This window comes from Meriones unguiculatus, chromosome 4 (genome assembly GCF_030254825.1).
Source record: "Meriones unguiculatus strain TT.TT164.6M chromosome 4, Bangor_MerUng_6.1, whole genome shotgun sequence".
NCBI lineage: Eukaryota > Metazoa > Chordata > Mammalia > Rodentia > Muridae > Meriones > Meriones unguiculatus.
In genome coordinates this window covers 37,979,307-38,005,295 of record NC_083352.1, presented here as the reverse complement: position 1 = coordinate 38,005,295, position 25,989 = coordinate 37,979,307, and the positions used below count along the sequence as shown (strand labels likewise).

Here is a 25,989-nt window from a genome sequence, read left to right as displayed (position 1 = left end):
TTGACTGTCAGCAGAAGGTGTGGCCGACGTTAAAGGTGGATCTTCCCACCTTGAAATCTCTGGACTTCAAGCAGGTCTTCCTGCTTCATGTGATTTAATTAAGGGGGGGGGGAGAATCCCTCACAGGTGTGAGGTTTTAGGTAATCCCAGATGTAGTCAAGCTGACAGCCAAGGATACCCTCAAAAAAACCTCTACCTCTGAGAGGACCTCATGAGCAGTCCCCGTGCTTCCTGCACCATGCATCCCTGGCCTGCTTTCAGTTGCCTTGGATGTTTTTCTACCCAGGGTTTCTGTCAGCCTCAAGCCTGCCTCCACCTGTCACCTGCTGCTCCTCACACACCCACTATCGGGGAACGCCACTCTTCCGAGGACACCCGCCCTACCTCGTAAATCTGGCTTCTAGGTTTTTCCTAATCACCCGTTTCCTTCCTTTGTATCACAGACCACCAAGCGTGGCTGCTACGCTTACCTGTAGCTTTGCCTGTTCACAGTGTCCCCACAGAAATAGGAATCAAGCCTAACTTGTTCCCTGCTTTCTTCCCGCTCACAGAGCTGCATCTGGACGGTAGAAAATCTCCAGCAAACCTGGCAGTGCAGACAGCCAGTCCCTTGACAGAAGCCTCTGAGCTTTGGTTTCTTGGCCTAGATGAGGGCACCCTTGGGCAGGTGCGTACAAGGCAGACACTGGGAGGACTCCCAAAGATGACCTTTCCTCGCCTTGGTTCCCGAGTTAAAGAAATGACACTTTTGTCCACGTGACTAAACAATGAGGAAGCCTCGCAAGCGCCTAGCCTTCTTTTCTTGGTTCTGTCTCGTCCACAAACCTTTATCTCATCTTCAAAACCCTGAAACCTAGGGACGAGAACTTGGATTTGGATGTATTCCAAGACCTTTTCTGACTGACTTGTGTTATTTAGAGATGACTGCTTTACAAATGGTTAGACCTCAGAGGCTGCTCGTGAGTATAAAAATAAGATGTCAAAACAGTTTACCTATGATGTTCACCGTACTATCCACTTCATTTTTTATAGCTGAAGTCAGGACCGCATACTCAGGAGAAAAGTCACTTACTCCATTACTAAGCCCCAAAGATGACTCAACTGGTTCTTGCTAGGAAGAAGAAAAGAAAAAAGAATTGAGAACACTTCCTTCCCCTCCCTTTTCTTAGCTTCAATTCTCCCCGTCTAATTTGTCGAATCCTGGGGTAAGTCATTCACGCCATGTCCCAAGGGCATCCCCTGTCTCTTTAAATTAGCTTGACATTAAAGAAGCCAGCTATTCGTTTTCTTTCATTTTCCTTCAAGGAAATGTTCTCAGCACATCTGGCTTGCCTTCAGGAAATACCTGCAGCTGCAGATACACAGGCGATCGCTCTGTGGTTGGACAGAGCTGCGGTACTGTCGCCTAAGTCCCTGCATGGGTCCCAAGCCTTCTCCCCATCTGTGGGGAGCACCCTGGAGAACCCGCTCCTGGCTTCCCACAGAGAGAGAAGCCGTGTGGCCCCTGCTTTTCCAGTCACTTCTTAGGGCAAACTCGGCCTCAGGGATGAGCCAGTGACAGGAGCCCAGGGGAAGACGGTTACTTTGTAGTGGGCTACAGGCACCGGGGGTCTGGTGAGGACATGGGCCACAACCTTGGCTGACATCTGCTCTCACTGGCTTATCACCTGACAGGAAATCCCACCTCCACAGCTTCACAGTAACTTAGTTCACACGCCTTCTTCTGCCTAACACTTCCATCAGCCCAAGAAGCTACACAGTGACACTATGACGAAGGAGAATACATTCTTCCCTTGTTTAAACTCTGTACCTCTTCTTCATTCAAGTGGACTTGAACTCCCCCCCCCCCATGGCCTGAGAAGAAACCAATCAAGGAAAGCCGGTCCTGAGGTACATGTGATTCTCAGAACTCTAAAGAGGGTACTTCCTTCCGTTAAGACTACATTTGTTTCAGAGATAGCAGTAAGCCAGACAAAAGCCACATAGCAGGACAACTCCCAAGGAATCCAAAATGGAAGAAGCTGGAGGAGGAGAGCGAACACAGGGCTGCAAGCAGAGAAGGATTGTGGGAGTGGTAAGGTCAGAAGTAACAGCCATTCTAAGGCCTATGGGGCATTTTTGATATCACTGGTCACACTGGGAAATCAAGATCAAACTCCATACAGTCCCCGTGATCCTCTGGCAAACTCCTGTGACAATTTTGTCTTTAAGGCTTCACCTTCATCTTCAGCTCAACTTAAGGGAAACAAAACAAACAAAAAAACCACACTGTAGGGTTTACCCATTCTAGCAAAGGTCAAATACCCGGAAGAGCCCTGGGCAAGCCCACTGGGCAGAAATCTCACCTCCTTGTCCCTCAGCACCTTGTATTTCCCCTTATTAATAAATTCCAATAAAAGGCTTTTCAGGGAGATGGGGGGAGGGACCTTACTAGTTTTCCTTCCCTTATAGTCGAGTATCTGATCAAATGCCTGCTTTTACTAACTGCCTCCTCACGAACACCCTTAGAAAGGCCTACAGCCCCACCTTGCATCCATCTGCAGAACGAAGCCCCCAGAGGAAGTGCTACACGGAGAGATGGAATCAGAGCAGGTGACCAAGCCTGACCCCCTGCTTCTCACTAGTCTGCAGGCTGAATTTAATCCCCTCGGTAGGCTTTGCAGACATCTGGGAGCTGAGAATGGTAGTGAGCACCTCGCCACGTGGTGAGGTAAAGGTGAAAGGATATGACTATAGACAAGGCATTTATTATTAAACAACACTCACTACCATCAAAGGTCACCAAGAAAACTATTCTTCCAAAATCCAATGGCTCTTTCTCAAGTCCCTTCTCAGGTCCGTCCTCAGGCATGTAGGAGCAAGGACTTTGCCTCCCTCTTGACAGCCTGAATGACCTGACGCTGCTGCGCATGCCCACCTCCCCAGGGTACCGCCCTCTCTCCCTGGCTCTCTAAAGGCCCCTGGTGTGTTTTCCCTTCCCCAGTCATGTTCCACATTCCATTATGACACGTCATATCCTCAGTTCCTCCCCAAGGAAGTAAGGACAGGTCTCTAAAAAAGGTCAGGAGGAACTACTTCTGTGTGTTCTTCTTTTGATTCCTAAACACAAAACAAAACCCTCATTCGCTGGGCACCATGGCACAGGCCTGTAATCCCAGCACTCAGGGAGGCAGAGGCAGGCGGATCTCTGTGACTTTGAGGCCAGCCTGGTCTACAAAGCGATTCCAGGGCAGCCACGGCTACACAGAGAAACCCCGTCTTGAAAAAAACAAACAAACAAACAAAAAACAAACAAACAAAACTAATGATTCTATTTCTGGATTTCGTATGAAGGTAATAAAACTGTCAGGTTTGCATTATTCAAAAATCGCATCATTCCAATTTTGCAACAGAGACCTCTAAGCCTTTCACATGATCTACAGTTATAACTGGTGGCAAGTGAGACTTTCGTCGCTTCTCATGAGAGAAAATTAAGACTCACTACGTTAATTTTCCAAGATTATGCTACTTTTAGCCTGGTGAGATTGGGGAAGTGAGCTGAGCCTCCGCTGGCACAGCGTGTTCAAAGGCCGGAGTGTCTGTCTGCCTCCCTCGTCCAGATGGAGACCAAGAGGGATCCCAGGGGAACGAAGATGGATGGAGTAGACTGTGCTTTCCCTCCGCCTAGGTGGTGTCCTGTTCAACCAACAGCTCTTGAGAGACTGAATCCTGCCTCACTCCTACCACCACTCTGGAAAAACTCACTGGTACTGTCGCGCCAGAACATGGGTTCTCAATCTGTGGGTCGTGACCCTTGGGGGGGGTGGTTGTCAGAAGGATCCTTTCACATTGGTTGCACATCAGATAGCCTGCATATCAGACACTCACGTTAAGGTTGATAACAGTAGCAAAATGACAGTGATGAAGTGGCAATGGAAATAATTTTATGGTCGGGGGTCACGACTTGGGAGCCACTGTCCGGGAGTGACAAGATGGCCTTATGTGCCCAGGGCGTCTCCTTCCATGTAGTGCAACAAATGGTCCCGGGACACAAGTTCTCCAAGAACGGGGATACCAAAAGCTAAGTGGTCAGAAAGAGAGGTGGGGGTAGGGTCAGGTGTTCTCTGACCTCCACTGTAGACTGTGCATGTGCGCACAGGGGCACAAATACTAAATAATGTATTACAAACATTTAAAAAAAAAAAACTAAACTACACTAAAACCCCAAGGATTCCAAACTGTGAAGAGGGGTGGCGTTTCTCTATGAACCTGCAGAGACAGTGTAAGAGATGGATGGCCTGTCCTGACCCCTCTGATGGCTGCTTCTGCCTTGTCTCAACAATACTTCATCCTACCACTGAACCAGAGCCTCCCCAACGGAGTCCTGGGCCTCATATTAGAGGTTCTCTTACAAACCAACTTACCTGTGATTCCCTTGGTTTCTAAGCCTCTTTCCTCACTCCAAAAAACAAAAACAAAAACAAAAACCACCAAACAAATCACACTCAGGCAGATTCTGTCGACGGTGCCAAATTAATCCTGCCAAATATTTAGGCTCAGAGACCTCTTCTATAATTACAGAATCTGAGATCTGGTGTAGCTTAAAGGCTTCTTAAGCCAGCTGGTACCACAGACAGCTTTAAGGGCAAGTGGTGGCCATGCTCGCACCTGGAAAACAGCCCCACCTTTGGTTGGTCTCCAGGCTTGGCTTGCTAGATGAGCCTGGAGTGGACCCAAGATAAAGGAGCAGAGGAGCAGGTGGGTGGACATTTATGCCTTTGCTCCCTCTGCCTTACGCCTATGCTAAAGCACTCTGTCCATATTTGCCCTCCCAGGGCGCAATGGAATGGCCGGATGAACATTTCCCGCCTAGACCCTCCTCATATCTCAACATGTTCTCTTAAAATCAGTCTGAGGACATCAAATCTGAGGGCACCTCCGGCTGTCAGTTAACAAGAAGTCTGGCTGAGCTTCATAAACAATGGCAGGGAGAGACCCTCAGAGAGCACCTCAGAATCACCACAGCACCCCAGAGACCAAAGGCTGCCACACAAGCTCCAACCTGCCTCTACCTTTCCTTCCCTATGGCAAGGCCATCTTCACTTTACTCTTCTCCACCTCTCAGTCACTGCAGGGTCCCTTCTGACTTTTTTCCTTGGCTCATTCCTCATTTCCTTTTCTGTCCCTTCATCTCAGAGAATTTCTGTCTTGGAGAAGGCTGGCTTTCAAGGCTTCCAGTGGTGGTCTGGAGTGATCACACCTTTGGAGCTCAGACACTCAGCGTGACATCTGCTTGCTAGGGCTGAACCTTATTTCACTCACTAACAAGCTTCAGACCTCGTACAAACTCTCTGTATCCTCCTTTTATCCCATCCCAATGGCCACCATCTTTCATCTATACCTGTTACTGTATCGTCTGTCATTCTCTTCCTCCTACCATGAACCTTCATTAAATATAAACTCCACTGGGCTCCAAAACTTTGCTCCAAGTAGTTCAGCTTTATTTCCTAAAGTTTTCCATAGAACTGTGAACAGGAATTCCTGGTAAGAAGCTGTCTGGAGAAACTGATCCACTGAGTACAACCTCACTGATATACGGAGGTTGGAATGCTGCAGGTCCAGGACTAATTAGCTTAGTTTGAGCTAGATTTAGCCTCCACAAGAGCCATCCGTGGCCCCTGTGTGTCAGAACCAAACTCCTGTGACTAATCAATAAAAACTTTTGAAATACACTACCATAGCAGGACACTAGCTTCCACCAACTCCAAAACTGAGAATGCCATCAGGTGTGAGGCCTAGGGGCTCCCCTCGCCGTAAGCACCTCTGATGAGCCCACCAATGTAGTTTAAAGTTGCCTTGACATGATTTTCTTGATTCTGTAAAACGTTAAGGCTTCATGAAACTGCTTCCACGTTGGACCACGGAATTCGGAGTCAGAGTGATCTAAATCTATGTTCCTGAGCCATGGGCACTCCCATTTAGCTCTAGAACAAACTTTCTTTTCTTTCCTTTAAGGTGAAAGCTATCCTTTCTGTGTCTGTAGAAGTGATTTAGCCCACCAGCAGGGGAAGGGAAGGACCAGAGAGCTCCTAGCCTGCTCCACCCTCCTATCCTGCTCCATCCTCCTAGCCTGCTTCATCCAGGGCAGCTCTCATGTCTTTGCAAGGGGACCACTGATGTTCCTTATCACAGTTTCAAACCTGAAGAGCTTTCCCAAGCAAGAAAGGGGCCTTGCTGCAGTGACAGCTCCCCACGCGCAGTCACTGTTCTGTCTACCTGGGAACGCACTGTCGCAGAAAACAGTCCTGTGAGAAAGTTCTACAGAACCAGCACTAGCTCTTCTGTAACCCCTACCCTCACATCTGCACTGAGAACTAACACAGACCGATGACTTCCAGCAAATGACTTTAGAACCCTTTCTATTCTATCCCATGGTAACGCTGATGCTTCAATCTGGAAATACTTGTGTCTTCATCTGCAAACCACCCCTGAGGCAGGAAGCACTCCATATCCATCTATACCTGTGCACCTTTATTTCCTGTTGTTCAACACACAAAGCCCCTACACACACACACACACACACACACACACACACACATACACACACACACACCCTGCTCAGATTAATCCAGTTTCCATATTCATTCAGAAAACAGCAAATGACTCTGACCTCTAGACCTTCACTCATGAAGCTCCCGGAACTAGGGAGTGAGGACAGTCTGATCTGGGCTACACTTCCCTCCCTAAGGTCTGTCTCAGGTTCTGCAGCTTCCAAAAGGCTGAGGCACGAAGCCCACAGACGCCATAAGACCACGCCATCTTGGGAAAAATGGCTCAGGCCCGGTGCCTGTACTGCCTTGATATGTATAACAAGGATAAAGTCTGACCAACACAGGAAGAGCTAAATAAGGTAATAATATCATTTACAGGAACTAAAAATTGTCCACACCTACTGCTCTGCCTACTTTTAGCCTTATTGTTCTTAGTCTTGCCTACATTCCCACAGAGAAAACTGTTCCACGATATTTTTTGAAACACACACGTTCGCTGACGTATACTCTTTCAATTGGCTTCTTGAGGGCAGTGACAAGGCTCTGGTATGAAAAGGTGGTCCAACAAATTATTAGGGCTTTGTGAAATCTTACTGGGAGTCAAGGTTTCCCACTGGATGGGGCCTTGGGTCCTTCTCCCAGCATGAAAATTTCTGGGAAAATTCCCATTTCTCTGGGGGTTCGTTGTTGTAATAGTCTGATCACTTCTCTTCAGAATACCTTCATTTCTGCCAGGCCAGTTACAACCCCCACCCCCCGTCCAGTTTCTGTTTTAACTCCTCCGTCTTCTGTCTAAATAAATAAACAGAATGCAGAGAGGAATGGAGGTTGGAACATCTTTAGTGTCAGGTATCTACACATAAGCATGTTTTTCTAGCCACTTGACTTTGGCAAGAGCTGGTACAAACAACTTCATCTTAGTTTGAGAAAGGGGCATATCATGAAGCACAGACTTGCCTTAAATTCAGTCTCCTCCTACTTCACTCTGTAAAGGCCAGGATGTCAGGAAAACACTGTCAGGCCCAGCAGGAGTCCACTTTAACTCTGACAACCTCTTCCCTTATCTCCACTTCTACTGGATGGCCACAGATCTTGGAGAAAGCATTTTCTGGGGCAACAAGGAATGTATAACACAAGTACGTCTGTGGCCCAGGAAATACTTCAAGTACTCAGCTAGCATGCCCTACATATCGATTGCTAACTAAAACTTTAACTTGAATTGCAATTGCAGTTCAGGGTACATGCCGACCATTTTCTCAGTAGACATCTATTCAGTCTAGCCACTCATGCATTTACACATGACTTAAGAATTCAGCTTAGATATTTTGTTAGTTTTGTTGTTGTTGCGGGCGTGGGGGGGGGAGGCTGTTTTACTTTTTGAGACAGGTTCATGTATATCACAGGCGAGCCTCAAACTTTCTACATGGCTGAGGCTTACCTTAAAACTCCCAGCCCTATCTATCTCCATTTCCCAGTTACTGGGATTATAGGTATAAACCACCAAAACTGGCTCTGCTTACATATTTTGACTTGCAACAACAACAAAAAAATAAAATAAAATAAAAATCATAGTTTGTTAAAGAAAACCTTTTGACTACATGATCCCAGTGCAATTATGGAATTTACTTTGGAAATATTCCACACCCTAAATCAATTAATGTCTTTAGCAACTATGAACCCTCCGCACCCTAAATCAATTAATGTCTTTAGCAACTATGAACCCCAGAATTAGGAAAGCCCACTGGTCTGATTCATGTTCTTCTGTAATACTGCAAGACATATGCCAAAAAAAAAAAAAAAAAATCTACACCCAAAGGTTAGGCTGCATTATGTATGATTCATCAGGCTTCCTCAGGGGAACAAGGTCCCTTGAGGAACACAGTGTTAATCATCTTTGTTACACAAGGATTTCATAACCTACGCTACTGAGTGGGAGCTTCACCCATATGGTTGCACCTAAGGCCTCTCTCTCACTTCCTGGATCAACATGGCTGAGCCCCACCCGGGGCTGTGCCATCCACAGCTTGCTCATCTTAGTGGCCCCATAAAAGAGAAGCCCCGCAAGGCTGACGTAACTAAGGCCACATTTACTTATGAGAAACTCCCCCCCATGTCATCCACCCCAGGATGCCCATTTCCTCGAATTCCCAAAGCCCTGAAATCCTACTTGTCTTAGCCTCGACCATGGATCCCAATTTCTCAGGAAGCAGTTTTTCTGTCTTAAAGGGACACAGCATAATTGTCTACTATATAATATTTGCTATTTGCTATTAGCTAGAATATAGTAGTTACATGTGGACAAAATACATTGAAGAGTAGGTGTTATTCTACCGTCACTCCTGCTAACATATTATATTTGTGTGTTTTCTCCGTAAATGCTTATGCATCCACTCAATTATCTAATGTGTACTATTTATCTTATGCTAGGCATTACATGCCGTGAAAATCATCAATATGATACCATTCGCACCTAAGATTTCAGTGAGTTCATCAAATTCTGCACTTGGTGGGGGGAAAAGGTTATATATCTCTTACTGAACAAGATACTCCAAATTTACGTCTAAAAACCTGGCACTATGAAAAACAGGATAAGTAATAATTAGTTTTTCAGAGTCACAGGAGAAAAAATATTCTTTTTTTATGAAAAGAGATACAGGGAAAACCTACAGATTAAAAACAAAACCACTCAGGCCAGCTGGAGTAGCTCCTGCCTGTAACCCCAGCACTAGGGAGGCCAGGGGAAGGGAACCACGGTAAGCCTGGGACCAACCTCGGCAACAGTGAGACCCTGTCTCAACGAAAACAAGAACCAGACAAGCAAAGAAAAAAAATTGTTATGTCCTTATCAAAAACAAATTAGACATGAATCTCATATAAATTTCTTTTTCTTTTCTGAGACAAACTTCCCTTCACTGAGTGCTGGGGTGATAAATGTGTACTCACTACCATGCCCAGCCCATAATATGGGTCTCAATTAAGGTTAAAAATTATACAGAAACTGTAATAACATCATGGAGATAACAGAAAACTTGAGTGTTGGCTAGATATTCAATGATACGGAGGAATTACTGTCAAATTCATCAGCTAAAATAATGCTACCATGGTAATTTTAAGGAGTATTTACTCTTTTCGAGACAGGGTTTCTCCGTGTAGCTTTGGCTGTCCTGAAACTTGCTCTGTAGAGCAGGTTGGCCTCAAACTCACAGAGATCCACCTGCCTTTGTCTCCCAAGTGCTGGGTATATATCTTAAAGATATATATTGAAATATTTATGGAAGAAATAACATATTTGAAGCCTGCTTCAAAATATTTTAACAACTATCAGAACTTATTTCTATAAGTCAAAATGGGTCAAATATCTATGACATCCTATTGAAAGTCAGGAAAAGGATGGAGGCACCAATGAAACAAATTTGGTCAGGATTGATTAATATTAAAATAAGGGTGCTGGTCTAGAGTAAATTTTACTCCTTCCTAAGTATATAATAAAATTACGATAAAACTACAATGTTTAAAAAAAATAAAACAAACAAAACCCTGCAAGAAATTCATCATTAATCATGTGCTGTTTTTTTTTTAAGTTTTTTTTATTATCTTTATTTGTGGGTGTCTGTCTGTCTGTCTATCTACCTATCATCTGTCTGTCTATCAAAGCCAAAGAGAGCTTTGGATCTCTGGGAGCTAAAGTTAAAGGTGATTGTGAGCCACTCAACATGGGTGCCGGAAACCAAACTCAGGTCCCCTAAAAGAAGCATTCTTTAATTTTTTAAGATTTTTTTTTAATGTATATGAGTGCTCTGCCCGCAGATCCCAGTATAGGGAGCCACAATGTAGTTGCAGGAACCTGAACTCAAGACCTCTGGAAGAGCAGACAGTGCTCTTAATCACTAAGCCATCTCTCTAGCCCAACCTATAAGCACTGTTAACTACCCAGTCACCTTTCCGATACCTAATCCTGTGTTTTTTTTTTTTTTTAGAATAAATCAGAAACTTTAAAATATCAAAATAAAAGCAAAATATTGCGGCTAAACAGGCTGCCTAAAATATTTGTTTTTCCTTTGCAGAAAAAAGTGTCATTAAACCTTGAACAGCTAGGGAAGTTTTCCCTCAGGAGCTGGAGAAACAGCTTCGCCATCATGAGTACTTGGTCCTCTATGAGTGGCTCCAGGTTCAATTCTTAGCACCCACACAGAGGCTCACAACTGTCCATAACTCTAGCTCCAAGGGATCTGAGGCTTTCTTCTGGTCTCTGCAGGGACCAGGCATGTACATGGTACATAGACATGCAGGCAAGCCTATACACATAGAGAAAAATCTAAAAGCAGTTAGCCATATGTATCCACAATCCTATGTTCCTGCATATCCAATCAATCACTGGTCTGTACCAAACATATATAGACTTCTTTTCTTGTTATGGTTCCCTAAACAATACAACACAACAACTTTTATATCATATTAGGTATTAAAAGTAACCAAGGGGTGATTTCGAGGAAATGGGAGATGTGAACAGGTTCTAGCCCAACACTTACATCATTTTCCAAAAAGGTGAGGAAAGGAATCCTGGGGAGCAGGACCCCAGGATTACACAGGATAACACAGGGTGCTGTTCCTTCTTGTCTAATGAGATACCTAAATTAAGTCACTCTGTGATTTTTGCTTTTTTTTGTTTTGTTTTTCATTTTAAGTCAGAACATCTACTTCAAGTTCAGTTCCAAAGAGCCATGGGACCTTGCACAAAGGACAGTCAAACCTTATACTTCATTCCCTTCCTCTGCATACAGATACCTGTGACCTATATCACTCTTCGGGGGGAGGGGGGTTCTGAGTCTCTAACTGTACTGTCTGTCCTTTGCTTAGTAACTGATGCAACCCCCCCCCCAAGTGAGGCATGGGATTATTTGACACCTTTCTTACTAGTTAACAAGGGCTACATTAAAACCATTGAAATGTAGGGGTGGTTAGACCACCTAGTTGACTGAAAACCTCAAACACACAAACCCATCCCCATAGAAAACTCTTGGGACTTGTGCAGGATTCGATCATGGAGCAGAAAGGAACCAGTGAAACTCACACTGACAGAGTATCTGAACTACCGTGTTCCCAAGCTAATGACTTGTAATAGAACCAATATAAACTTTAGTACTATAGTTTCCAAACCTATTTCATAGTCTGAAAACATGTCAGAGTAATAGACAGGAGCTGATGGCTGGAGCTTAGCTGAAGCTGAGCAATCGGCTAAGGAGAGGCAAGTGTCAAGCTCTGTGAGGACGTCATTTTTTTCTCTGGGACACTGGATTAAGCAAAGTATCTATGCATTCATGTCTGCAAGTGGGTACATGCAGAGGAAGAAATGTAAAAAGCACATGAAACACAATAGCAAAAGGAGAAAAGCCAAAGCCTCTACAAAGCTCTTGTTCCTCGCTTTGATGGGACAGAACATAGATGAATACATGGTCACAACACGGGCTTTCTAAACAACCAAAGATTACCTTGATGTGCTTAACTCTCTCTTCTTTTTCTGTCTTTGGTTTCTTTCCTGTGGCAACAAAAAGGTAAGTCTGGATCAGTTCACTGAAGGACAGGGAAACGTGGACTGTATTACAGTAAATTCTTCCTGAAACCCACTGCCTCATCTATAAAAGATCGAAATTCCCTATGTACCTTTTTTGCCTTTGGATATACCCACATATCCAATCAACCAATGGATCAAGGATCCAATGAAAAGTCATTTTTTTCAAGGCAAATAAAGACAGAATTATTAGCTCTGGAGTGAAAATGTATTCTACCCTTCGAAGTGACTACAGAGGCAGAAGTAAAGGGAGCAAAAGGGTACCATGATGTACACTGAGGGACCACTTCTCAGTCAACAAACAGCTTTACCTTTCTTAGAAGGTCGTTCTGATAAGGGCAACATCCGGTATACTCTGAAGGCATTGTTTCCTTTCTTTATACTTCTATCCTTCACTTCCTCAATATCAGGCAAGGAATTCATGGCACAACGAAAGTTTGCTTTCCACGTTTTGGGATCAGGTTTATCTACTCCTGGTTGATGCTTTCCTGGCAAAATAGCCAAAGATAAAGACAAAGCGAGGGATATTATGACACAGGGGAGATGTCTAAAAACAGTACCGTAGAAGTGGGGGGGGGTGCAAAAAGACACCTTTTTGTTCTAGAAAACCAACAATCCCACTCTTCCTGCAGCTGAGACATTTCTAAGGTACCAGCAATTTATCATAAAAACCTAGACAAAGGGAGCCACCCTGGGGTAAGCTGGTCACTCTGGCTCTACCACACAGTTTGAGGAGAAAAACGAAATGGTAGAATCAAGAATCAAACCATTCATAAGGCTAGAAAGCCAACAAGCAGAATCAACCAGCTTCAAATGTTGAGAAAAAGGTCCACATCCAAAGCCATTCTGTAATATATAAGTGTATGACTGTAAATAAGTGGTGCTAAAGTTCCCCTAGTAACCATGCAGAACATATCAGAATACCACAGCTGTGGGGAATGTAAGGACCAGGAAGCTCTGGGATGGTGGGACATCACCTCTGAGTGCTGTAGTCTATACTCCTCATACATCAACTAGATGTACCTGGGACAAGTCACTGGGTTTTCATGAGGTCCTAACCCCGGATGTTAGTGTGACGGAAACAAAAGTAAACAGCAGCAACCGTGTAGATAAACAAGGCAAGGTTTAGTACCTGTATGGATCGCCCAGTTTCTGAAGAGCGGGGCATCCTTTTCCACATCCCACCCATGTCTAGCTGCATGCATCCAGGGGATCTGGAAAACCTTCTTTTCCTGAAATGAAGAAGAAGAAGAAAAAAAAAAGTTAAGTAAAAACTGACGCTGTGAGAAGAGAGCATGGGCTTCTACAGTTCTAGCACTAAACCTCACAGCCCAGCAAAACTGAGTTCGTTGAGTGTCTGCAGTGAAGCTAAATGTAAAAAAAAAAAAAAAAAAAGCCCATGAGCTAGGAAGATGGCTCAGTTGGTAAAGTTCTTGCTGGGCGAACATGAAGACCCAGGTTCAAGTACCTACATAAAAAGCCAGATGTGGTGTGTGCCTGTAGTTAGGTAACTATTATTAGGATGAAACACCATGACCAAAGAACTTGGGGATGAAAGGGTTTTCTCGGCTTACACTTCCGTATCACTGTGCACCATCAGAAGAAGTCAAGACAGGAACTCAGCAGGGCAGGAACCTGGAGGCAGGAACTGAGACAGAGGCCATGGAGGAGTGCTGCTTACTGGCTTGTTCATCATGGCTTGCTCAGCCTGCTTTCTTATAGAACCCAGGATCACCAGCCCAGGGATGACACCACCCATCATGGGCTGGACGCTCCCACATTGATCACTAGTTAAGAAAATTCCTACAGGCTTGCCTATAGCCAGATCTCATAGGGGGATTTTTTTAATCGAGGTGCCCTCTTCTCAGATGACTTTAGCTTGTGACAAGTTGACCTAAAACTATCCAGCCTGTACCTACAGTGCTGGGAGGGTAGAGAAGAGAAGATTCCTAGAGCACGGCCAATCTTGCCCAGTCATTAGGCGCCAGGTTCAGTGAGAGACAATGTCTCAAAGAATACAGTGGAGAGCTACTGATGAGGACAACCAACATTACACACGCACAGTGGCAAACATGAGCACACTGCATACATGCAATACACACACACAATTTGAAGAAAACTTAAATACATTTTTTAAAAAAATCCCACTGCCCCACCAGGTCCCTAATTCTGACAATCTATGCAGGAGGAAATTCAGAAGTGTACTGTAAGGTCAGAGGTGAAGATTCATGCTACCATGATGTGTTCCATGCTTTGTCCCCTCCCCTTTCATGCAACCGCCGACCACGGACTGTCGGCTGAAACTTCCAGTACATATTTTACATCTCCTCTTGTCATGCTGCTAAAGGCATGTGTAGTGTATTGGAGCCCACTGCCACAGAAAACAAGTATCTTTAGTTTTGCATGGGTATTTACCAAACATGGAGGGTTGTCTGTGTGTGTGTGTGTGTGTGTGTGTGTGTGTGTGTGCATATGTGTGTGTTTGTACTGTTCTAATCCCTCCAGGTTCACTATCCTGGACATACTAGCAGGAAATGCAAAGCTGTCAAGTCTGGCAAAAAGTTCAATGTAGAGAAAATATGGTACATTTATATAATGTAATACTACTTAGCTATTAAAAGACATCACACAATTTGCATGCAAACGGATGGAACTAGAAAAGATCATCTTGAGTGAGGTAACACAGACCCAGAAAAACTCTCATGGTGTATATTCACTTATAAGTGGGCATTAGCCATAATGTACAGGATAGCCATGCTACAACCCACAGACCCAAAGGGAGGATGTTTGAATCTCACTCAGAATAGGAAACCAAACAGACGTCTGAAGAAGACCGAGGGAGGAAGCTGTGTGGGAGAGGGAATGGGGAGGGTAATGAGGGTTGGGATCAGGAGTGGGAAGAGTGGAGGGATATGGGTAGTGAAGGAGGGGAGGAGAGGATCTGGAGAGAGAATGAAAAAAGTGGGGGAGCATCTCTGGGGCAGAGGAGGCCCCTGTGAGTATATGGGATGACCCTAACTGTTAGGAACAGTGGGGAACATGCACCCTGAAGCTGAAACCTCCTGTAGCCAGGTGGGCCTTCCAGTAGAGAGAGGGTGACACCAACCCACCCATTAAACCTTCGACCCAAAATTTCTCTTGCCTGCAAAAAGTATAGAGATTGCAGAAATGGCAAACCAATGATTGGCCCAACGTGTAAGCCACCCCATGGGAGAGAGCCAACCCCTGACATTATTAAAGCTACTCTGTTATGCTTGCAGACAGGAGCCTAGCATAACTGTCTTCTGAGAAGCTTCCTCCAGCAGCTTATGGAAACAGATCCAGAGACCCACAGCCAAACAATAGGCCCGAGCTCAGGAAGTGTGGAAGGAAGGATTGAGGGAGCCAGAGGCATCAAGGACATAACAAGAAGACCTACAGAGTAAACCCATCTGGGCTCATGGGGGCTCACAGAGACTGAACCACCAACCAAAGAGCATTTGTGGGCCAGACCTAGATCCCTGTACATATGTAACAGCTGCCTTGTCAGGCCTCAGTGGGAGAAGACATGCTTAGTCCTGCTGTGACTTGAGGTGCCAGGGTGGATTGGTGCCACTTAGCAACACTCTCCTCCCTCCCCCTTCTCAGAGAAGAAGGAGAGGATAGAATGAAGGGCAGGGAAGGGGGTATGAGGGCAGGACTGAGGTATGAGGGAGAAGAGAAGGGAGGGGACTGGGATCAGGCTGTGAAGTGAGTAAACAGAATGTTTAAATCTTGACAAAAAAGTTCAATATAAACATTACACTAGACTCTATCTTTCTTACCGCCTGAGCACAACTCACAATTGCTGAAATCAAATCTAGCAAACACATGCTCAGAAACACATGCTCAGATGCTCCGGGAAAACGTCCTACTCTTAGTGAAACCTCAATATGAAAAGAAAGGTGGGTAGGCCGCCCTCTGGCCATGTCAGTGCACTGGACATCCGACTATGCAAGTCCACATGAGGCTTGCTTTTGTTTCTTGCAATTACCAAAGGAGTTAAACTTACAATTTCCATTTCACAAGTGAGGAACCGAAGGAAGCAATTCAATTATTTCACCAGGAAACTTTCGGTTCAAAGTATCTAAAGTCAACGCCAAAGCTGTGTGATCTCCTGTAACGCATACACTGTCTCTCTCCTTTCAGACCTAAATTCTCTGCCCTGTTGACTTGGCATTCTGTGGAGATTAAAACCTGGGGAATGTGCCAGGCGGTAGTAGTGGTGGCGCACAGCTTTAATCCCAGTGCTCAGGACCCAGAGGTAGGCAGGTCTTGGTGAGTTCGAGGCCAGCCTGATCTACAGAGTGAGTTCCAGGATAGCCAAAACTATGCAGAGAAACCCTCTCTCAAAAAAAAAAAAAAAAAAAAAAAAAACAACAAAACAGCAATGTGGCAGGGTTTGGAGAGGGTAAGGGAGGGAGGTGTGGGTTTTTTGTTTGTTTGTTTGTTTGTTTAAAGCTTTTGGGTAGTCCTGATAATTGCTAGGTACCAGGGATACCAGCCTCACAAAAGGCAGAAGGAAAAGGAAAGTCAGTAGGGAATTTCCACCAGAGGATTTCACACAGTAAAATCTAGAAAGGGACCCAGCTGTCTCAAAGAGACTCGAGACCTCCACAGAACCATTCGCAGAGACCAAGCTGACAATATTTCAGAATGCTGGAGAGTTTCCAAAACTGTTATTAGGGGGAAGAAAAATCGACCGTATTTATACCAGTCAGTTACTAAAGAAGAACTGAGAGCCACAGACAGTTTCATACACCCTTCGCTGTTCAGCATGTGTCCCCTGCAGGTGGGCCAGTGAAGTCGGGGAAAACACAAGGAGGCCAAGCAAAATTTCAGCTTTTTAACGGGCATGAAAATCAGATGTCTCACCCCTAAATGAGACCTCTATATCTAATCCATGAAATCTTGGACATCACAGAAGGGGCAGAAAGACTGTAACAGTGAGAGGATGGGGAGGAAGCTGTGACATGACAGGATCATTGCGCTTACAAACTAGCGCACCTACGTCCACCTGCAGAAGACCAAGCATGTCTCATCCTTGGCTGAGGAGCTACCCTGCCAGCCGATGACTGCATAGGGAGGGAAGGTCATTTGTCTTTGGGGGTGTGGCGGCTAGTATACTGTTCATGTGCTGGCCGATGGCCTTGGACCCATGCACGCATCCTGGGAAATAATAACAAAACTCAGTGGGTGAGTTAAAACAAAAAGAAAGAGAACGTGAAAGTTGGAGGGGGCTTCAGGAGAACTGGGAAGGTGAGGCAGGGATGGGATCAAAGTTATTACTTACATGAATGAAACTGTCAAAGAAGAAATACAAAAATGTTCTTTTAAAAAGGGGGGAGAGAGGAATTCCAAAGCTTCCTTTTCCAGGAACTCATCCCCTATAATCTAAAGCTTCCTGATTAAAAATACAGACTCTGAAGAATGTGTTAGTTTTTTGGTTTTTCTAGGTGAAAAAAAAAAAAATTCTGGTGTAACACAATCTGAATTCTATTCCACAGGACACAAAGCAACATCTTTTTCATGTACTCTGTGCATGTGCAAACACACACACACACACATACACACACACACTCACACACACATACACACACATACACACATACACACACACACTCACACACATACACATACTTACACACACATACACACTCACACACACACCATGAAATCATAAACACAATGACTGAATCCAGCAATGGCCACTACAGATCATCCTGACATGGGTAAAGAACCCAAGCAGACATTTCTCCAAAAAAGGAATATATACGTGAAAATGAGCTGGTTGTTACCAACCACTAAGGAGTTGCAAATTAAAATAACAAAACATCTCACCCTCACCAGAACAGCTAGAGAGGGAATAAAAGTAAACCAGAAGATAAAAAGTGTGAGGATCTGGAGACACTAAAACTCCTGTGCACTGTGAGGAAATGAGGAACAGCACAGCCACTGTGGGAAATCATCTGGCCATTCCTCAGAAAGGTAAACACACAAGTTGCCGGCTGGCAACTCCGTAATTTCACTTAATGTCTGGATGTGTACTCAAAGAATTACGATATGTAGTCAACACAAACTGCAATGTGGATGTGCATACAGTTACAAAGCCCAAAGATGGAAATAGTCCAAAAGTCCGCCAGCTGAAGAATCCGTAAGTGAAGAGTGGCACGGGCGCACAGCAGAATATCGTTCTCCTGTATTTCCTGTATTGCATTGAATATCACTCCATTCAGTTTATAAAGATCAAGAATGAGGTACTGGCACAGGCAACCACGTGGGTGAACTCTGCAGAGCTTGTTTTGACAAAAATAACACAGATATAAAGAAACAAACATCAAATGGCTCCGTTTATATGGGATACACAGGAAGGGCAAAGCTATCAAGACTGAAGGCAGCTCTGTTGTTACAAAGAATGAAAATCCCAATCGTTCGATTTTAACAATAAAGACTCAGGAGCCTGATGCTAGGGTGAAAGCCTGCTAGCTCAGAGAAGCAGAGATAGCACCCATCTGATCTTCTTACTCAGCTCACCTCCCAGGGGAAACAGCCTTTCTTACTCAGCTCATGTCCCAGATGGAAAAAGCCAAAAGCTCTTTCTTCTTCTCCATGCTGCCTTAAATACCCTAATCTCAATGTCGATCCTTTCTGTTTAATCCATGTCAACCGGTTGCTTGTTCTACCTCTTGACCTTAGTGCTGACTTTATTTAGCTCCTGGGATTAAAGGTGTGTGCTAGAGGTGAGCCAAAATCACAAGTACTTGTTTACAGTAAACAGAAAGCTCTTGGGTTAAAGGTCTGTGTTAGGGCTGAACCATTCCACAACTAGAAACAGGTTTTTACAGTTCACAATTTTGGGGTTCACAAGGGGATCAAATATCCTGCAACACAGCTCAGTAGTTGCCAGGAACTAGGGAAGGAAGAAATAGACAAGGACTGCTTAATAAACACAATGTTTTATTTGGACGGTGTTGGAAAAAAATGCTGGAAGGAGATGGTAGATGGCTGTGCAACAGTGTAAAGGCGCCGCCTAAGGTCTCTGAAATGTATACTCTAAAATAGTTAAAATAATAAGCTTTTAAAAATGACACGTAGCTTTTAACTAGTTTTCATATTGCATAAAAAGCACTGCTAAATAAATACATCCAAGAGCTTAAAAAATACTTTCATGGAAAAGTATGAGTTTCATTTTAAACACGCATTTTTATTATGTATCTAAGTTTGTGTGTCTGCGTGTGCGTGTTGGGTGTTGGTGGGGGGAGCATACACGAATGTAAGTGCAGGTCCAGAGGGCATCGGATCCTGTGGAGTTACAGCTGGCTGTGAGCCACGGTGGGTGCTGGGACCTGGACTAGAGGCTTAGAAGAGCAGTCCACTCTCTCCAGAAAACCACCAGACAAGTTTTTAAACTGAGGTTTTTAACAAGCACTCATCAAAGGTCCTTGTGCTTCAAGGGACAGAAACAGTGTTGCTGCGTGTCTGCGTAGCCCCTGAGGCATCTGCAGGGTCCAGTGGCCCAGATTCCCTTCACAGTCCTGCACACAGGGTGGCTGCACACGCTTCGAGTGAAAAGGCTGTGCCGGAGTCCTCTCCCACCAACTGAGGAAGAACTGGCTGAGACTCCTGAGCAGGGTGAAATGCACACCTCTTGGCCCCCATAGAAACTAGCTGAGTTATCTCTCTCTGCTTCATTTCCCCCTAACACTGACAAGATGTTCTAACCAGTTTGTTCCTTCTGTTTGGACTTGTCACCCTCTGCAGAGATATAGTCTGATATTTACAAAAACACAAGCCTCCTTCAAAGTGAGAAAAGAGAAGGTCTTTGGTCTGAAAAACGGCACAGTGCCTTGGTCTAAATGGATCTCCACTGTGAATACCAACAACCAGAATGGAAATCACACAGAGCTTCGAGAGAAATGATGAACCATTCAGGGGATGCCTCCTTCATTCCTAAATAAATGGCCTGGAAAAATTACAAGCAACCATACAGATAAATCCAGAACTAGCCTGGATGAGTCAATGACAAGTAAGAAAGCAAAAACAGGGCACTTACTACTCACAGAAGAGACTTAGAAGTCATAAAATCAAACTTGCAAACCATAGACATACATCCAAAAGATTATACACCGTGACCATGTTGGCTTTATCCCTGAGATGAAGGGATAATTCAATCTATGCAAGTCAATAAACGTAATAAGCCACATAAATGGACTCAGAGACAAAAAAAAAAAGAAAAAAGAAAAAAGATCACCTAAATAGATGCAAAATCCAGCATGCCTTCATGATAAAAGTCTAGATAAAGTGGGCTAGAAGGTATATGAAAAAAACTCAGCATCATCCTAAAGGAAGAAAAGTTCGAATTAATCCCACTGAAATCTGAAATGGGACAGGGATGTTTACTATCCCCGTTCCTTTTGAATACTGTGCTCAAAGCACTGGCTGGAGCAATAAGGCAAGAGAAAGAAATTAAAGGGATACAAACAGGGAAAAAAGAAGTCAAACTGTCTCTATTTGCAGATTACATGACAGTACTCACTAGTAATCCCAAAAGCTTTACCGAAAAACTCCTAGAAGTGATAAATTCAGCAACGAGGCAGGATACACAATCAAGAAAGCATCTTCAACAATGGTCCTGGGGCAACTGTCCACATGCAGAAGAAGAACATAAACCAGACCTGTACCTATCACCTTTTATAAAAACTACCTCCAAATGGATCAAAGACCTAAAGGTAAAAGCTGAAAAACTGGAACTCCTATGAGAAAACATAGGCACTACCCATGTGATACAGCTGTGGGAAATGACTCCCTCAATAGGACTTCATTGGCCCAAGAATTAAGGTTAACAACCGACCAGTGGGATTTCATGAAACTGAAAGTTTTCCACACAGCTAAAGAAACAATCAAAAAGGTGAAGAGTAAGCCCAGAGAACGGGTGAGAATCATTGTCAGCTGCACATCTGATAGATGATTAATATCCAGTATATAAAGAACTAGAAACCAAAGCCAAACAAAAACAAAAGATCCATTCAATATACAGACCCGAATCTTAACACAGAGTTCTCAAGAGAAGAAAAAAAAAATGTCTAAGAGATATCCTTTAAAAAATGTTCATTGCCCCTAGCAATTAGGAAAATCCAAACCAAATATGTAATCTCACCCCAGCCAGGATGTCAAAAATCACCAAAGGACTGACAACAAATGCTGGGGAGGGCATGTGGAAAAAGAGGAACTCTCACTCAGTGTTGGTAGGAGCGCAAACTAGTCCAATCCCGTGGTAAATCATTGTGGGGAAGCTAAAGACAAATCTACCACGTGACCAACCTGAAACCATACATACAAGGAACATTACACAGCATGCACAGGTTGCATTTATGGTTTAGGAATATACATATGTAAAACAGTTGGCGAAACAGAGGCCATGAATTTAGAAGGGGGGGGGTTGTATGGGAGGGTGCGAAAAGAGAAAACAGGAAGAGGAAATGATGTAATCATATTTATAATCTCCAAAGATGAACAAACTATTTTTAAAAGGTATCTTGGGAACACACACAACATCTGAATATAAGTGGGACAATGATACTAAAAAAAAAAAAAAATCATTGGCGTTGTTCAGCTAACAACAATATAGTAGATAAGAAAATACCCTTAAATCTTGCAGATATACATTACCATCCAGTGACTTTAAGATACTACCCCTATCTACCCACACAGAAAAGATAAAGCAAGATAGGGAGAAATCTAGATGTGGGCTATAACTAGAAGAATTTGGTCTTCCAGTCATTCTAGACATATGACTCAGCCATACACTGGTCCTTTGCAAATACTGTCACCAAAAGTAGATTCACAAGGGACAAGGATGCTGCTTTGGCAACTTCCTAGATGTTCATTTGGGACTCTTCCACAGTGGCTAGGCCCTGTTATGTGACAGGTCTCTTTCAGTTTTATTAGAAGTAGGAAATGGAAACAAATTAAGGCATGAATGTCCTTCACTGGCTGGACTCTTCCTCGGAGATAGACATGATAGTGTTCAACCCACTAATCCTATCTCTCTCTCTCTCTCTCTCTCTCTCTCTCTCTCTGTGGCTTATTTTGATGTTTTTTTAAGGCGGGGTTTCCACAGATAGCCCATTTAGCCTCAAATGCTCAGCAATGCTGAGTATGAGGGTTACAGATATATATCACCAAGCTTATTAATCTTAGTATAAAAAATAAACATCAACAACAACCAAAAATAAAAAACAGCCATGAATTTGGGTCTATTACCTTCATTCACAGGTTCACAAGCCACCCTATATGGAGCACCTCCTTCTTGGTCAGGCACTAGGTCTGGCACTGTGCTTAGAGTAACCATCAAGACAGCCATGCACAGTACCAGCAGGTTCCAGGCATAGGTGAAAATGTACTCTGAGTCTCAACTGCTATGGTTTGGATGTGGCGTGAGCATGTCTTACAAGGCTTCCTTGGTCTGCAGCGTGGATGGGTTGAGATGATGGGGTCCAATGATGGGGTTCCAGTGCAGAGGGATTAAATCACAGGCTCTGCCCTCGGGAATGAGTTAGCGCTGTTTGGGGAAGCTAATCAGATCTGGTAGGAGGATCCTAGTTCCTTAAAAAATCTGCTGTTCGATATATATGTATATATATATATATATATATATTAACAGTAAGTTGGGCCTTGCCCAGGTCTTTCCTCCCAGCGTACAGATCTGCCTCTTCTGTTGTCTGCCATGTTGTAAAGCAGTCCTCACCGGGCCCCGGGCTCCGTGCTCTACAGACGCTTCGGCCACCGGGACTGTGAAGCAGACAAATCCCATGGTATGCAGTTTAACACATTCTGTTACAGCGACACAAAGCGAACCAACACACCAACTGTAGCGTGAGAGAATCACAAAGTCTCAGGGATGCTGTATCCGTTTTCCTAGAATCCCAGCAGTCTTCAATAGGAAACAAGGTTTTGGAAGGACCTCAAGCCACCCAAAATACTAACAGGGGTTCTTTAGAGCGCTTGTGAATAGCAAAGAAAGAAACAACAGGCTCTCGGTGAAATAATTTATGTTCGTGGATGAATGCCATCAAGCCTAAGTTAGAAGAAACCTATAAAAAGATGTCTGTGGGAGTTTAGGTACGGACAGAAAATACCATCTGAGGCCTCTACTGTCCACGTGCACAGACACACACCTGCTGTTGCTCAGCTCTTATGGGTCACTTGCCTAAAAGGGCCCCTCGGACACAGAGCAGCCTAGGCATTCCTGTGTCAATATTGTTCTGAGAGCTGGCTAGCACTACTTGACATGCTCTTTTCAATCAGGTGGCCACAGGACCAGCCTAGCAAAAGTGCTCAAGAGATGGCAAGGGGGTCCCCTTTCCTGTTCTTCTTTTGGAAGAGAATTGTTGTGCCGCAATCCAGAGAAAGGAAGCTCAGCAGAGAAGGGCCCCTGAGCGTGCTAAAGGTTTAGTTATACAAAGAGAAACTGTTGCCTCTGGCCCTAGAGTAGAGAAACAGGGACAAGGCTGGAGATGTGTCTCAGGGGCAGAGTACCCGCCCAGTATGCACAAGGCCATCTTATCCCCAGCACTGGGAGTAGTGGGTAGCAGAAAATGAGCCTCCATGGAGGAGACAGTACCTAGAGGGTACGTGTGTTTCCAAAGGCTGTTATTTTAAAAAATGGCCATACCCTAAGTGGCTTACAGTAACAGAAATGCATTATATCAGTCTGAAAGTCAGAAATCCCAAATCAAGGTATTGGCAGCTTTTCTTTTCTTTTCTTTTCTTTTTTTTTTTCAAAACTTCTAGAAGAGACTCTTCCCTCCTGGTCCAGCTTCTGGTGGCTGAAAGAGTTCCTTGGCTGTGGCTTCATCCTACCTCCCATCTTTGCAAAGCTTCTTCTCTGTGTGTCTTCTTCTGTCTCTTCTAAAGACAACTGTCCTTAAAGCCCAGGTAGATAATCCAGATGCTTTCATCTTGAAGTCCTTAACTGCATCTGAAAAGCCTTTTCCAAAGAGGGCCACATTCCCAGGTTCTAGAGGTTGGGATGAATCTTCAGAGATAGAGGCTACTGGTCAACCTGCTGCAGAGGACCCCCATCTACAGGTTGCCAGTGCCTACTTGACATAAAAGGCACAATGACATACATGAGTTCTCTACATACAGACGCAGTTCAGGATAAGCAAAAGCAAGACTAGAACACTCAGGTGTTAGGGAAAAAAAAAAGTGGAAACAGACCACTTCCTTTTCTTAAGACTTGAGAAGCACACTTCAGTGGCACACTATGAACCCAAACTGGAGTCCTCCTTACTTCTCCATACCTCAGGTTCCTGGTCCATAACATGGAAAAGAGCAGCCTTTTCCCAGAGGAGGGATTAAGTGAGTAATGCCTTGCTTAGAAGAGTAAAATAGTACTTCACAAATGTCAGCTACCACTGCTATTGTCTGTACCCTCCATCTTCCCATGCTGCCTCTGAACTACCACCCCTCTTTCCTCACAGCCCTATTTGTACTGCTGCTCACTGAGCAGTCAAGGGTGACCTGAGTTCTTGTTTGTATTCTTAGAAAAGACTGACTATATAGCTAAACTTAAACTAACTCTAGCTGTTGCAAGCTTGGAGAAAAATATACTGCTTGCCACAAAAACCTTTCAGTACATGACAGGACATGTGAAGCAAGTATGTAGTTTATTTGTTTCTATTTTCTCTGTGTTCTATCTTATTTCAGAAAGGACTCAAGTAGATATTCAATTACAGTCATATTAAATTCAAAATAAACAGTGAGGAGAAAGAATAAGATTTAAGTGGAACCTGAAAAGATAAAATGAAACCAGAAGTTGTTTGTTTTTTTATTTTTTCCTCCACAATATCTTTTTCACTCATTAAAACAGGCCACAATCTGCTCTCTGGTTTTCATTTCTTACACCTGGTACAAAAATAAAGCCTGACCCATTAAATTATTCACCATGTCCTTAAGATTCAAAGATGAAAGGGAGTAGAGCAGAGAAAAAGAAAGAGAAAGAGGCATTTGCTCAGAATTCTTGGTGAAAGAAAAAAAAAATTTTCTCCCTTGGGCCTCCTTAGAGAAAGCATAATGTGCTCTACTTAGCTGTTCCTCTAGACGAGGGGTTCTTAACCTGTGGGTCCAGACCTCACTGGGGTCACACATCAGATATCCTGCACATTAGGCATGCACATTATAACTCATAATAATAGCAAGACTACAGCTACGAGTAGCAACAAAATTATGTTATGGTTGGGGGTGGGGGGTCACCACAACCTGAGGAACTGTATTAAAGGTGAGCAGTGTTAGGAATGGCAAGAACCACTGGACTAAGCTGGAACTGCAATTTTAGGTTAACAACAAAATTGCCCACATTATCTTCCCTTGATTCGGTACTAACAGGTAGAATCCGTTCAATTGAAAGTGTTGAGGTTAATAGAGGGCATGTGTGCAGGTGTGCGCGTTTGGGGAAAGGTCAATGATTAACCATGACTTTGTTAGGAGAGGTAGGCACACAAGCAGGGTTTCCTATAAAGTTCGTTTGTTTGTTTGTTTTCTGAGACAGGGTCTTGCTGTCTGTCCCGGTTGGCCTGAAACTCACTCTATCAACCAGACTGGAGATCCCCGCCTGACTGTCCCTGCCTCCCAAGATCTGGGATTACAGGCAAGCGACACCACAGCCAGCATGACAGTACTTAAGGAGAAAAGAGCAAAAGTTCCTTACATAACGAGCTTTTTAAAGGGTGGTGGTGGTGATGGTAGTGGTGGTGGTGGTGGTGGTGGTAGCTGAGCAGCACTCAGAAGGCAGAGGCAGATGGGTTACTGTGAGTTCAAGGCCAGCCTGGTCTACAGAGTGAGGTCCAGGACAGCCAGGCTACGCAGAGA

General features: G+C 44.1%; 1 protein-coding gene across 8 annotated transcripts in view; it reads right to left on the bottom strand.

Annotated features, from left to right (window-relative positions):
* Positions 1–25,989, bottom strand: part of Irf2 (interferon regulatory factor 2) — a 102,646-nt gene that overhangs the window by 28,254 nt on the left and 48,403 nt on the right. For all 8 annotated transcript variants that reach the window (XM_021659217.2, XM_060381741.1, XM_060381743.1 and 5 more), the window contains 4 exons: positions 13,232–13,331; positions 12,411–12,587; positions 12,020–12,066; positions 994–1,111 (listed from right to left, as the gene is read on the bottom strand). In XM_021659217.2, coding sequence (XP_021514892.1) covers positions 994–1,111; positions 12,020–12,066; positions 12,411–12,587; positions 13,232–13,331 — 442 coding nt within the window. The remainder of the gene's footprint in view (positions 1–993; positions 1,112–12,019; positions 12,067–12,410; positions 12,588–13,231; positions 13,332–25,989) is intronic.